The 15,530-nt window shown below is 50.3% G+C and overlaps 1 protein-coding gene across 2 annotated transcripts in view; it reads right to left on the reverse strand.

The window, feature by feature from the left end:
• The window catches only part of ACSF3 (acyl-CoA synthetase family member 3), a 66,243-nt gene that overhangs the window by 35,645 nt on the left and 15,068 nt on the right, over window positions 1–15,530 (reverse strand). For both annotated transcript variants that reach the window (XM_074157955.1, XM_074157956.1), the window contains 3 exons: window positions 14,614–14,768; window positions 13,974–14,119; window positions 8,598–8,710 (listed from right to left, as the gene is read on the reverse strand). In XM_074157955.1, the coding sequence (XP_074014056.1) occupies window positions 8,598–8,710; window positions 13,974–14,119; window positions 14,614–14,768 (414 nt within the window). The remainder of the gene's footprint in view (window positions 1–8,597; window positions 8,711–13,973; window positions 14,120–14,613; window positions 14,769–15,530) is intronic.

Here is a 15,530-nt window from a genome sequence, read left to right on the forward strand (position 1 = left end):
CCTGCTGGAAAAAGGCAGATTTCTGCTCCTCGGGGACACGGCACAGAGAAAGAAGGAAAAAAAAAAAACCCAACCAAAAAACCCCAAGCCCAGACTGTAATCTACAAGGCCACATTTCACATCTGTTTTTGCAATGTTAACTTTTATAAAAGGGCTGGGAATAACACAATCAATTTACTTTTCATTTTGGAGGGTTATAAATTTAAAAGCAAGGCTAGTGCACAGTGGAACTGGAACACCGAAACGTCTTTTCAGAAAACCCAACCCTTTACTTACAGCAAATGTTGTTCCTCTGAAAACAAAAGTGACTGTATATATTTTTAGGCAATACTGATTTTTAAAAGTTACCAGACTGATTAACTCCAGATGATCCCAAAAGAACCACAGGAAACAACCCAAGTTTGGGAAAGGTCACTCCTCCCCGCAGTTGTTCCACGGACCCAAAACTTCTTGATCTATATTAACACCATAAATTAGACGTGTAACACTATTCCAGAAACGCCAACAGCTCTCTACGCTGCTGTTCTCATCCCTCTTGTTTGCAGGCTTCAGAAGATAATAAACGAGGCGAGATGTCAGCACATCTTCCCACTCCCTCAGCTCTCTTCATTAGAGAAAGGCTCCTGACGTGCCCTCGCAACGCCTGCTCTGATTTTGTGCTCGGGGGCAGGCAGAGGACCAGGCAAGGATTCAATTAGCAGCCCACCTTTGGTTCATTTTTCATAAGCCTCACTTAAAAGCCGAGGTCAGGGAGGCTGTGATGTGCTGTGACTACAGACGATCGCGCTGCCCTAGAACCTCTAATTGCTTCCTTGTGCTAAACCGTGCTGCAGCGGACGGTGCCTCCTCCCTTGGGCTGGAAGCGCTCTGGGGCAGAGACTGTCCCTTTTTCTTCTGGTCTCTGCTTCTGCATCTCCACCACCACGACCAGGGCTCTTTGGCAAATATCTCCAAGGTGTCCTACAGCAGCGACAGCCTCCATGACCCCATGGAGGTCCAACAAGTGTGTCGTGGGAGAAGGCAGGTTATAAGCATGCGGGTTGAACCCACAGCTCAGAAGGACTCAGGTGTGAAGTTGCAAAAATCAACTGAAAACAAGCACCAGTGACTGCGTTGGCAGGAGACCTGCTTTCATCCCATGCCTCACAACACCAAACATGAACACCCCAGTCTCCCAGGCTCTCCTGGCAGAGGTAGGATACGGAAAAGGGCTGAAGACCAAAACCAGCCATGGTGGGACCAGAGAGGAATCCACCCCTTGCCGCTCATGTTGGGAGAACCAAGACTGCCAGCCTGGCAAAGGGGACCAAGGACACACATCCCATGCCTTCCTCCCCCTACAAGGAGGAATGAAAGCATAAAAGAATAATAAAGAACTTGATAGAGATTTTGAGGGTGCTATGACAAAGGCTAACTCGAAGGAAACACTTGTGGAAAGAAGGTTCTTCTTGACAGATGGATTCAGTTTGAATGTGCAAGGAAGTAGTCTTCTGGAATCAAGGCTGCTCCCGTGCTAAGAAAAGTTTTCCGCTGAGAAACAAGGGGACATGATGCTAACATAATCTCTGTCTCTACTTTTACAACTAGGAAGAAATAAAATACAACTGTGGCCAAAAATCAAAAACAATAAATCGGAGAACAGACAGAATGAAAGAAGGAGATATAAGTACATATGAAAATGCGATTACTGACAGAGTTGACTAAGGAACTGCATGTGATCAATGAGAAGCAGCTAAGATGTTTGTACAGTAATGAAAGCAGCCTGGGCAACAAAGTGGAGAAACTTGAATTACTTGGGCAGGACACAAAACAGGATACTGAGGAGATGAGAAGAACATGGTGAAACAGAAATTGTAACTGGAACATACACAGCTGCAGAGTCCAACACTGCGAGGGCTTTGGAAGGAGTTTTTGGATGAAGCAGAGTCAAACAGAAAGTGAGAAAAAATGCAGCGTGAGTTTACCAAAAGTGGATTGTGCCAGAAAACCTGAGGACTGGTGGTCCAGGTAGAAGAAAAGCAGCAGATCTAATCTACGGTGCCTTCAATGGTGATTTCCCCACCCTGTCTGCCTGGGAGGTAGCTACTGATGGGAGAGATCATGGGGTTGAGGGCAAATATTCGTGAGGTGGAGGAGACAAAGCTCAAAGTATTCCATGAGCCCCTGTGGGTATCTAGCCAGCCTCGTCAGCCTGCCTTTGGCTCTCCATAGCTCAACTTGAATTTCACTCCAGGTCCCAAGTAACAGTTTGACCCTGAATCAGTGACTTCTTGTTCTGGTGAAAGCATCCTATGAGGCTTCAGCATCATATGGCAGCGAGCTGCTGATGGAAGATGGAACTGGGATGCTGGAGGTAAGGTTCACCATTGAGAGACTTCTGGGAGGTACCAGTACAAGAAGATGGGATGCAGCAGGGACAAGAAAACAGATCAAAAATTGTACCCTCAGGAGGAGAGATGTTCTGAAAGTATAGGAGCACCAAGGACAAAGAACAAACTGTTTTAGGCTGAGGTCTGATCAGGATAGGAAAGGAACAAACAAGTCCAGAGACAGGACTCCCTGGGCCAGGCAGTCACATCCTCACCAGCATGTCCGTACCTGACCATTTTCTGGAATGCCAGTCATGGCTGCCTATCTCAAACCCCAGCAGCTACACGCAGAAGAAGAGCCAGGTACACTCGCACCAGCCATTTCAAATTACCTGAATGGATGAGATGAGGAGACACCACCTAAGAGGTGAACATACCAACAGCACATCCACATGGGACCTGGCCCAGAGAGATGCCAAGTACCAAAGTCCATGGCACTTACTCCCACCCATGGGCAGCAGCCATGGGGGATGCCTAGACCTTGGAGGAAGCCTCTAAGACAACCCTGGCAGCTCAGTGGTGACCGAGCAGCTCCTCATCAGTTCTCTGGAGATCTGGGATGAACGTGAGCGAGGTGGAGCCACTCCTGGTCGCCTCCACAGGGGCATCAACAGCCAAGACCTCCAGCCTTAACAAAGGGTGATGGTGCCAGCTGCCCCCGATGCCCTCAGCCCTGCGGAGGTGCTGGAAACCAGCAGCAAGCTGCTAGCAGATGGCAGAGATGCAGGGGGCACAGGGAGGAGGGGCCAGGAGATGCTAGTGGCTTTCGGGAGGGATGGCCGCAGCCGAGCCGGTTCTCGTCCAGGACGACAGCTTGCATATGGATAAACAACGAGATAATTACAACCTTTGAGGGGGGAGAAAAGCCCATGGTTGCAGCGTCCTCCTGCTGCCAGCTCCTGCAACCCATACGTCCCGCACGGCTCCCTTCGCAGCCTCATCACGAGAAAATTACTCGCCATAAAAGCCCTGGCTAGAGCTCTGCATTAGATACAGCTGTGAAACCATTTATCTATTGATAGACCCCTATTGTCAGGGACTGGGGTTTGGCTTTCGTGTGAGCAATTTGGAAAAGGAAAAAAAAAAAAAAATCCAACAAAAATGACAACCCAAAAAACCTACCAACCAACAAACAAACAAATAAAGAAGGAGAGAGACAATACCCGACAGCTCGCAGGGTTTCCAGGCCTCTGCCAGCTGGGAAGCTAAGCGTATGAAATATGCATCGCACTGAACAAAGCAAACTGAAACGTTCGGCGCTGGAAAGTTGTAACCCTTTCCTGTGCGCCGGAGCCAGCCATGGGGAGAGCGAGATCCCCAGGCTGCCAAAAAGTTAAGGGGAAAAAAGACCAGGAAAAAAACCATCCAGGGCCATGGGTAAAGAGGAGCACTGACAGCTTCCCCTAGACCAATACCCAGGCTCTTTGGGTCCATAGCATCAGATGAGCCCAACAAGCAGCTGCTTAAGGCAGGTTAAATCTTTAGGAACTGCTTTGGACGTGAAGCAATAGCTGGGATGGATCATGGCAGCAAAGCTGCTGCTGTCCCCTGATGTCCACTTCCACACCTCTGCTCCCCATGGATGTATTGGAGGAGGAGCATGTCTCCAAGCACTCAACAGACAGCATCTCTCCAGGGGACCGTGCTCCACACCACCATGCTCCTGCACAGGGAAGAAGTGGGGGACACTGTGTCAGGGTTGCAGGCACTGTGACTGCTGGGCAGTGCCACCTCCTGCCCACGCTGTCCCTGTCCCACACCAGGCTGCAGACCATCCTTGGCTGGGAACGGACTGTGCAGCAAGGGGATCTTGTCAGGCTGGAGCACCTTGTTTTGGTGTTGGCAGCAGTGGTGCAGCTTCAGGTAGGGCATGGCCAACAGCCTGATCGCATGTGGCTCCGTGTCAGCTCAGAAAACTAGCTCGCAGCCCAAGGTGCAGCAACAATTAGCAAGGAAGCAGCACAAGAGTCATCTAGAAAACCTGCGCAAACTGGATGCAATGGAGCACAAGGCTCATGAGAGCTGCAAGGAGATCGGAGGGCTGGAGCACGTGTGTGAAAGGAATCCAGCACTCTAATCAAGGGACAGGAGAAAATGAAGGAATGAACAGAGATCCAGCAAACTTTCAGCTAAGTAGATTATTGATCTTCAGGGTGTGCCAGAAACCAGCTTTGCAAATTACAGCAGTCTCCTGCTGCAAGCTCAGGCAGTTACCGGATGGCAAAGCAGAAAGGTTCCCCACCTCCCCGTTCCCACCACCCACACGCCTTCCTCTGCCACCGCCGTGATGCCGCCAGGCTCCTGTTTGCATCTCGCTGTGGCAGGACACGCAAACATGTCCAAAGGGTGACAACGTGAAAGGAAACGCCGCCATCCACCCGCATCTAATGGGAGAGACAGTGTTAGCGGGGAAGAAACAGCTCAGAGAAAGTCTGTTGTCTTCTGCTGTCGAGAGGGAGCAGAAGGCAGAAACCTCAGCCCAACGCGAGCGGGGAAGGCGGTGACCTCGCGAGGCTCCGTACAGCTAAGCAAATAATCTCCTTGGCAAAGGCAGGCGCTCTTTCTGCTCGCAGTCAGGAGGGTTTCTGCACAGCGCAGCCGAGGTGTGAACGCCTCGCAGATTGCCCTGACAAGGCGCTTAACCCCCGGGCACAAAGATCACCTGCTCGCAGGAGCCGAGAGGCTGGTGAGAAGAGACGGCTCTGAGCCCAACTCCTACCGGGGGGTGCTCAGCATCCCACCAGATCTGCCCCACCATGCTCGCTCTGTGCTGCCGGGCACGGCTGCCCCACAGCCCTGTGCCCCCGCCGTGGCCAGGACCGGCTCTGGCTTGGCAGTTTCGTTATTATCTGTGCAGCGGCACAGATGTGCACCGTGTTTTCTGTGTACGGAGAGAGGTCCCTGCCCTGAAAGCCTTATAACCGAAGCAGACGGCAGGCGCTCCCCGTTCCGGCCCGGCTGCCGGGAGATGTTTATTTCCAGCAATCCATTACATGACATTTGGTAATTTTTCATAGCGTCAATGCCAAACCAGAGAGAAATGCCCAGAGCAGGGATGGGGATGAGAATGCTCATATCAAACCCAGGCAGAGCAGGTGCTGGGAGGGCTGTGTGCCTCTTGTCACCAGTCCCATCACCACTGTCCTTCCACCGGGACCCCCTCTGCCTTTGCCGGCTCCACACCATAGACCTCCCAGCCCTCAAAAAACATGCTGTAAGCCTCAGAGCCCCCCTGCAAGGGAGGTGAGGAGGTATTTGTTTATCCCTTCTCATAAGAGGCAAGGAAAAGGCCACGCAAGGGTTGTCCGGTGGCATAGGCATGGGAGGGTGACACCGACTGGATTTTCTCACCCCAGGGACAGCCCCTCTACTGTGGAGGAGCTGATTTTAAAAAAAGCCAGGCCTTTCCTTGACTGGTGGAGCGTGATGAGCACTTGGACTGTCAGATCCTCCTTGTTTTAAATAAATTCCACTGACGTACTCTCTTCTGACATAAATTATTAACCAAGCATGATGCACACAGTGTGCCAGCAGCAGCATCGCAAGGCAGGAACAGGCAGCAGGTGAGGCTTTCTGCCTGCAGCCGCAGGTGTGAAGCAGTTAAATTACACCGTCGCTGGGAGAAGAGGTGTGCCACCACGGCTGCCACCTGCCCGCCAGCGTGGCCACGCGGTGCAAAGTCGCACTCCATACCCAGGCCATATAAAACCCAAACTCCTGTCATCTCCACGTGTCCGTCTGTGCCAAGACGTGCTGAGAGCAGAGACTGCTCCTGGAAATGCTATGGATGTCCTGGAGGTGCCCATCCACCCACTGTCTCCTAGGGTGGCCCAAAGCAGATGGGACCATTTCTCTCCCTTCAGCCTGAAGAAACTCCCAGTTAAGCTGGGACAAGGGGCAAGGTGGGTGAGATGGGGACAGCCTTTCAGAGCAGGACCAACCCATCGGCCAATGCTTGGAGGCAAACTCTACCACCTCCCCACACCCTCCCTGGTTGATGTCTTGAGCATTCATTAGAACAGTCAAAAAAAAATCCCAAGGGATTTTTTCCCAAGGGAAAAAATTCCCAAGAGCCTGACAGAAAGCCAGCCATCAGCAAGGGGCGCGGGGCCAACAACAGCACTGGTGGGAGCTCCTGGGAGCACTGTGAGACACTAGTATGGACCTCAGCCACCCATGCTGGGGGCTGAAGGGTGTACGTGCAAATGGCTGGGATAAAAGGGAAATTCCTCTGCCCCAAATATGAACTCAAGCAGCCTGAAGTCAGAGAAGAGAGAAGAGTTGTGTGTCTCAGCTCTCTGAAGCCCTGAAGAGTTAGTGGGCTTTCAGCACCAGACACAGGTCATCCGGGCTCCCCTTCTCCTCCAGTTACTCATTACAACCAGAAAAAAGGGGAAGGAGTACTGAGCAGAAAAAAAAACATTATATATTTTTTCCTCTCATAATTCAGAAGAACGATGTCGACATTTCATCCTGGAAGTAGCTGCGCTTTGGGGGTTCTCGTGTCTAAGATCTAATTTGTAAAGCGCCTAGGGATCCCTTAGGGTGAAAAAAGCATTATAGGATCATTATTAAAATGGACACATTATATTTCATGTCTCAGTTCCACACAAGTGGAATAAAAAGGCCAAGATCTAACTCCAGGAAGAGACTATGAAACCGTGAAACCTAACACCCACCCAGTGGAGTGACAAAAACGGGATGTGCCTTTCTACGTGTGGAGTGCTGCACTGGACCTGCCGCTCCAGGTCTCCGGCTTTGCCCACTGCTCAGCCACACCACAGCAGCGACACAGAGGAAAGAGCAGCAAACTGGTTTTTTTTTTAAATAAAAGTCACAATCCCTGGCTAGAGCGGTCCCTCTCAGCTCTCCATTGGTCTTGCTTTGCACAGCTGGGGTGGGATCCAGCTCTCTGTTACAGCATCAGAACGCTGAACACGACCTGCTGCTGCCCGACCACAACCCACACGTGGGGCTGCCCGTGGTCCCGCTGGCTCCTCCAGCTGCCAGCACAGATAATCTAGGGAAAAAAAAAGGCTTTCTTGAGCCTTTTACCAGTACTTACACCAGCAGTGTCTCTGGTATACCCTGCCACAGACCAGGAAGCTCCTTTCAAACCCTTGGCATCTACGTGGCAAGATGAGAAGCTGTTTTCCCAGAGGAACGAGTGAAGCTATGTATTTCAAGGTTGAATCTCTTCCTTCCCACCCACACGGCGCACACGGCTGCCGGCGTAATTTCCCTTGCACACACAGCATCTATTTGCTCAGCCGAGCCTGTACATCACCTGGCTATTGATCTGTCAGAGGCGACATGACCCGCTCCCACAATGAGGGTGCAAAGGAGATGTGGCAGGAACGCAGACCCTGTTCAGCCGTTTCTGCGGTGAGAGAAAGGGGTTGAGGCAGCAGGACACACTAGACCTTGGGCTGGGGGCTGCTTCTGCAGCGGGGAACACGCAGCACCCCCCAACACAGGGGCAGCTCACAGGGAAAGAGGTCCAACCGCTTCACCATCAAGGATATCTGACTTCTGAGATACCAGAACCGCTGGTGCAGATATCACTTGGCAGCTGGAGCTGGACTTTCATGGAAACCTGATGGGTTGCCTCCTGTGCCGTTTCAAAACGAATGCAACCCCCAAGGCCCCCAGTCCTGTTCTTCCAATTCTCATTGCTAAAACCCTGATCAAACCCAGTGAAATACACACAGACCCCATTCCTAGATTTTCCAGCACTCATCCTCTCCTCCAGACTATTTAGTGACTTTAGGCTGGAGTATGGTCCATCTGAATTCCTGTCAATGCCTTGTTCTTACCTTCTGCAGTAGACTTCAACTTTTTGACCTGAATTTCAGAGGCCAAGCTCTGCTTGGCCCATCACTTTCCTCTGGGCCATCAACAGCCTCAGCAGACACATTATCATCTTCTTATACCATAGCCCATAGCCCTTATACCATAGCCTTCACCTTCCACCCCCATACAGAGGGGTGTTCTCTCTCAGATGTTGTTCTTCTTTGGAGGCAAGGACAACACTTGTGTGGTCCATAAAGTACCGTGGTTATAGTAAGCCATAAATGTGTACAAGTAAGAGAAAACTCTAAATAGCATAACTGAGTTCCTGGGAATAACAGCAGAGCATGCCTCAACCTTTGGGGCTTCAAAGAGCTGGGGAGGAGAGAACTTTTCACGAGCCAAAATGAAGCAGCAGAAAACATGGCTGAACACTACCTGTGTGTTGTCTTCATCTCCCTGAGCATGGACGGTGTAGGACCGACCACCGTTTTTCAAGGTCTCAGAGGCAATGCGCACTTTCACCCCTGGAAGCGGGGTGCCCACAGAACCTGCAAAGGAAAACAAGACTGAAACAGTGGACAGCCTCTGGGAAACCACAAAATCAAGGATGCAAAAGAGCAGCTGCTCGTCTATCAATGGCATCTGCAGACTGTGTTGGCACTAAAGAACTTCCTAGCAGGGGGTCACCCGTCAGGAAGGCTTCGATCACATCGTATGTCTGCATGCAAATGTCACTGCAGTGCAATATGCTGCTGTTCGCTGATCAGGCAGTGTTGGAAATGCCTAGGAAAACAAACGTGTCTCCAGCCCTGAACAGTCTCTCTTGTCCAGTCTTTGAAGATATCAGCACAGCTTCGTAGCTCAGTAATGAAGCTGTCTTTTAAAAAAAAAAAAGAAAAAAGAAAAAAGAAAAAGCACCATGAAACCTACACAAAGATGTGAAAAGAGTGAGCACGATGATTACTACAGTGGCTCACTGCTTCTCTATAGCCTGGACCTGACAGAGAAGGCAAAGGTTTAACAGTGTGAGAATTGCAAGGGATTATCTCAGTTTTATGAAACATCAATACACTGTATATAAAACATCACAGGAGAAAAGCAGAGATCAAAACCACATCGTTCTTCCACAGGTTTCAATTTTCAAAGCCAGGGAATCTGACACTGTGTCATGAACAACTGCTATTAAGCTCCAAGATGGCCCTGTGACCCAGAGCTCACCAACCTGCAGCCTGCAGCATTCCCACCCCTTGGTTTAGTGCACGCTCTTCTTGGTGAGCATCGGAAAGCACAGAAGAAAGGGCAGTTTTGTTCCTGCGACCTCTGTCTGATGGGGGGCTCCAGGCTCAGTAGCAACCAGGAGTCGTGGGCGGGCATCTGGTGGCTCAGCAGGTTTCACTCTGCATCTCAATGGCACAGGACGGTCTTCACTGCAAGATGAAGCCTGTGACACCCATCCCCTACGAGTGGGGAGGGGGACGTCAGCACAGAGCAGCCTGTGGCTCAGGAGGACTGGACAGGTCTAGGCTTATGAGTAAGCGTACTCTTTATTTTAAGAGGTGATAATTTTTTTTCCCTGGAGAGCCTCCAGCTGGTGATGGTTTCTAGCTCTACTAGGTTCAGCTCAACATTGGAAAGTCCTTAGAGTAGGGTGTGCAGGACCTAGAGCTCAGCGCTGTCTTCCCCTCGTCAAGTTTTTCAGGCGTTTGGGTTCAAGTGGCATTTTCCCTACCCTGGTCTCATTCTCTTGTTCAAGCCCTGGAGATCCGGTATCTGTGACATCATGATTTTGTTTGCTACATTGGTCAGTTGCCATGGAAATTGATATGTCGTCGTAGCCCAGATTTATGGCATCCCTGCAGGATCAGCTAAGAGCAGATGGGCTATGAGGGAGTGAGATTTTATTGCGGTGAAACTACCCGAACAATTAGCAAATCTGGCAAGAAATAAACAGAAAGCGACATGGCAGTTCCGTGATGTGTGTCTGTTCAGCTTGAAATTGCCTTGGGTGTTCAGGTCAGCCAACACACGCAGCCAGGTCCTTCTCTTACCATGACCATCGCTTGGGCTGCTCTCATCTCATGGCCACACACTGCCAGGAGTCAGAGACAGAGGACTGCAGCAGAGCACGGAGGCAGAAGTACGTGCCAGGAGAAGTGCCTGGAGGTGCCATGTAGAGGTATTTATGTATTTTAACAGTCCATTACCTGCCATGGTAGCCTCAAGGAGGACTCAAAAAGCACAAAAGTCATGGAAAACACACCAAATGTTTGCACATCAAGCTTGCTTGAAACCACCATAGATATTTATGGGAACATTTTCTCCAGTGTGAAAAATGCCTTGTGTGAACAGCCTCCAACCTGCCTGCGAGATGTTGGGCAGGGACGGCAGGCAGATGCTGCAAAGTCAGTCTGGCAAAGCTCTTGGAGGGAGCAGTAACCAGTGCAATGAACTGCCACGGGCTCTCACAGATTTGCCATCCCTGGAAGCCTTCAAATCAAGATCAGATGGATGCCTTCCTGGGATACGCTTCCTCCCTGTATGCAAGCTACTGACCTCAATGCAGAAATGCAACAGACTGATTCATGGGCAGCAGGACTAAATGGTTAGTGCCCACTTCTAGTCTTTGAGAATGAAATACCAAAGATCAGCACAGTGCTGTCAAACAAATCTGAAGATACAGAGAAGACAACGTGTTTCCCATACCGTGTTTCAGATCACCATTACAAATTATTTCCTACTTGGATAAAGTAAAACAAGTCACTCGCAGGGATTGGTTTCCTTATACTTGGTCTGGAAGAGGCTTTCTGGTATTTAGGAAAAATTACAAACTTGAAAATCAACATCTGTAAAGGCTGAAAAGACTCGTAATATCGATTAGAGCTACACAAACCTGACAGTATTAATAAAATTCATGCGAAAAAAATGACTAGAGCTTCTCAGGCCCATCTGCCATGTCCAAGATGCACACCATGCTGATTCCAACAGGTCAGCAGAAGGCTGAGCCCGTTCCCAAAGGAACAGCACTGGAGGTCCTGGCTTCACCAAGACCACAATCAGGGGTGATCAGAGGGGGGTCAACGCTCAGTAGTCACTTCCTTTTGTCCCAAGCCATAATCCTGAGGGGAAAATAGGGAGAAACCCCTGCTCCTTCCCCTCTCACTCCCTCCCAGCTCTCTCCAATTTGCAGGCTCCTGAATGTTAAGAAATGCTGGCAACATGCCCACGGTGTCAGCTCAGCCGGCATCAGCCGGGCGGCAGTCAGGAAGGAGCGACACTATTATTCTTTCACCGGTTCTCCTCTCTGTTTAAAAAAGTTGTCAGCTCTTCCCAGATAAATTTAATTGGCCCTGCGGTCTGTGTCCTTCGGTATCTGGGGACCTCGATGCTGTTATGTGCGGTGGTGTCCTGGGAGAATTGAAACAGGCCAACGATAAGGCACTCAACGATCTCACTGTCAACAATACACGGAGTCCCCGCTGTAGGAGCTATTAGCCGCCTCTGATCTAAACCTCCAATTAAAGTGGTGATTAGGCCCAGTGAGGCATTCTCCGTCCATGAATTATTCATCTCCCTTCACAGTAACAGCACCAGGGGGGATTAGAATGAGAGCTGGTGAAAACAGAGGCATTTTAAGCAGGGTTTTAACCATATACAAGCAAACATTTATCTTTCAAATCTTTCATCTTTTCTTCTTCTGGAAATTAAGGTTGCCCACCCGCCTCTGCCCCTTCAGACCTGTGCTGCAGGAAGAGAGCAGTGTCACGCTGCCAGGGACACCTCTGGTGACACAGGCAGGACAGGCAGGCACCGAGGACTTGACCGTTCCCCAGCCACACCGAGTGGGTGGAAGTGGGCGAGGGAAGCCCCAGACCTCTCCTCAGAGGCAGGAGCTCATGAAGCAGCAGAGAAGGACGTGTACTGCTTCCAGTCCAAGAGAAATCCCCTGGGCAAGCATGAGGATCCCTGGATTTACCCAAGGGGCAAAGTGCCGTGCTTGTGGTGCTCCAATTGCTTTGGCCAGCACGTGGGTCTGTGGTCACCACTGCCTAGCATCTGTCCCTGTAACACCAGTGCCACCTGAGGTCTTTTCTGTGGACGTTTCACTCCTCCTCCTGGCCAGCCTCTGTTCCCAGCCCATCGCTGCATTTCTCAGTTGACTCTCTCGCACGGGATGCTCTGTGGTGACCTTACATCCCAGCCTCTAATGGGGTACTATATCAAAAGCTTTTTCACAGCTCCAGTAAATTATGCCTCAGCTTCACCCATCTGCTTCCCAACTGACACTTCCTGAAATAAATTAATCAAGCCTATTCAATTATAGCCTTCTTTATGTAAGGTCTCTCACTGATCCACACCTTTGTAAGATCCTTCTCTCCCCTCTTGGGGATGCATTGAGCCCCTGGATGGTGGCTGGAGTGACGGTCAGCCGGCCCTTATCCTCAGCCCCTCCGCTTGTAGCTGCATGAGAGGACTTGTCCCCAGCTCCCCTGCAAACCCAGGTACAAGACATACATCTTGCCCATGTTATTTTCAGTCTTATTTCCTTTCTCCTGGGAAATTTCTAGAGCATCCACTCATTTCCCCTCCTGAAGATGAATGAAAAGCAAATATAACCAGGCCACAGAGACATTCAAACTGCACCGTCACCCTGCGGCGTGGGGATCTCAGAGAGCTTGAGTTCATGCAGGTGGGAATCTCGTTTCCCTGCCTGCTTCCCTCTCCTGTCCGCAGGGACAGGGCTTCTGGGGGAAGGGAACACTGGCTGACCTGGGGTGGGGGAACTACAGTTACTCTGCCTCAGCAGAGTAAACTAGAGTTTGTATTTCGTGCTGCCCCTGAGCTGTTCTCGGGTTGAAGAGCCAGTGCTGGCGTAGCTGGGGTAGCAGTTCTCCTCTCCCTGTGCGATCCCTGCAGGCGCATGGCTTCTGCATCCCATGGGACTGGGGTGCTGTGGGAAGCCATGACGCCCAGGACAGCCCCCCTGGGTAACTCTGGTCCCCAAGACACCAGAGACCAAGACGACGCATATGTAGTGTCATGCGTATGCAGACAGCATGTGGGGAGGAGAGGGTGGCACAGTGGTGGGCTGGGTTGCTTGGCAGACAGATGGCCACGTTTTTAACCAAGGGAGGGTGGGGGCATTTCTTATTTTTAATGTTTCAGATCAATTTATTTCTAGGTTACATAAACGACAGATAATGAGAAGAGTCACAAAGTGTAGCTAAGAGAAGTGAGGGAAGACAAGGAGAGAACAGAACCAGAGTGTACAACGAGGTGTGACAATTTCTAATTCCTGAAGAGTCAAGAAGCTTGCACTAAAATAAGAGTGAGCAGACATCCTATTTTAAACGTTCAGTACTGATCGATTGGACACCAACTGTCACGTGGGGACTCCTGTGTCAACACCGCACACAAATACGACTTCACAGAGCAGGAGCTGAAGATGCAGTCCCATCACAGTGCTTCAACTGAGACTCTGGACATCATAAAGCATCAGTATGGACCCTGCTTTCTGGACAGAACCAGCCTGGCTGATCAGGTCAGCGTGCACCACTGCGAGCTCTGTACACACAGCTTTGCCAATCCACCATGGCCAGTGATCCCAGGGAAACCCACCAGACACTTCTCACACCCATGCCCCTTTCTGGCTTCCCAAAGCCAATTCTCCTACCAGCACCAGTGTTCCCACTGTATCCTGCTCGTCAATCACAACAAATGGTGATTAGATGTATATTCTCTGTGATGAGTAAAAACAAGAGCACTTCACTGCCAAACAGCTCCCAACAGTGTGCACCCTCTAGAGACTCCTACCTGGGACACGGACTCCATGCAAAGGGTTAGAAAGCGCCATCCCAATCTCAGTCATCCCATACCTCTCCAGCAACGTGTGCCCGGTGATGCTCTTCCATTTCTCCAGGACAGGCACAGGCAGGGCTGCTGAGCCTGACACCATTAACCTGCACAAGGAAACTCCACATAAGGAAGTACCCAACATCATCTTTGCTCCAGGGAATTTGCAGTCTAAGTCGGGGTTACATAAAGCCTGCTCCTACATAAATCCTTAAGACAGAATTCCCAAAAGCCTTTTGACTGCTACCAAGAATGTTCCTCACATATAGAAGAATCTCTGTCTGATGTGGGTTTTGAGTTAAGACGGGCCAGTCTCCTAAAAGGGGTACTTCAGAACAAGCTCGGGTTGTAGGACAAAGTCTTTAGTCTTGTGTTATGTAGGGTGACACATATAATGAGCGTGCAGACCCCTTCTGGCTTTACCATGCAAGAGTGGCTCATAATTAAATAATGTCACCCTGGTTCTTCTCAAAGAGACACTAAAGCACAACAACCTGCACTGCAAAGAGGTGAAGCTGAAAAAAGGCCTTGGCAGATCCACCACGGGGACAGCCAGCCACCAGCAGCCCCTACCCAGCGCAGAGGGGCATTGCTCACCTACCTGATGTTCTCCTGGCAAAAGGCATGCACGAAATCCTGGACTTGTGGCCGAGAGAAATGCTTGTCATAATACTCTATCAGCTTCGCATAGACAGTGGGCACTGCCATGAAGACACTGATACGGGGAGCTTCAGTGCTTAGGAGCTTCTTCCAAACCTATAAAGGAAGGGAACATACACATATAAAAATACACCTCAACGCAAAGTGTAGAGGGAAGCGATCGTAAGCGCTGTCAGTGCTGCCTCCTCAGCACCTTTGAAGAGGTTCACAAGCGAGGGCTCTGCAAACCCTTCATGAGGCAGTGAGCCCTCACTGCTCCTTCATACGGTGCAAGGGAAAACTGAGGTACAGGAGTGCAACAGGCTTGTCCAAAACAAACCCACCCTGTGCTGCTCACAGTCAAACCTCTGCTGTCTAAGACTTCTGAAAAGTACAAACAACTGGAAGCTTGTTGTGTGCATCTCATCCATGTCCAGAACTACAGGTCCCAACCCTCATCACGCCCCTTATTGCCCAAAGCACAATATTCAACTCTCTCCTCCCACCAGTGGATCACCCACATGCTTTCACTCTTAACGAGGACAAGATGATGGAAATGGCATTTTTTAGTTCTGTCATGTTACAGCCAAGATTTTGCTCATGAAGACATAAGCTTGGGGCACAATCAATTAATTCCCTTATCGTGTACAGCTCTTCAGAGGCTACACAAAGCCACCAGCTTTTCAAAGCATGGCAGCTCTTCTTTGGAAAGACACCAAGTCACATCCAAAGAACATGATACACAGGTCGGAGCCCACAGACTCGAACTTTTGAGGGAGAAATGCTTTTAAGATGGATGGCAGGGCTGGGAAGAGAGCTATCATGCACTTGAACTGGAAGTGGGACTCCACTGCAATGGAAATGGTCATCTTCTGGTGA

The sequence above is a fragment of the Numenius arquata genome, chromosome 13 (assembly GCF_964106895.1).
Source record: "Numenius arquata chromosome 13, bNumArq3.hap1.1, whole genome shotgun sequence".
Taxonomy (NCBI): domain Eukaryota; kingdom Metazoa; phylum Chordata; class Aves; order Charadriiformes; family Scolopacidae; genus Numenius; species Numenius arquata.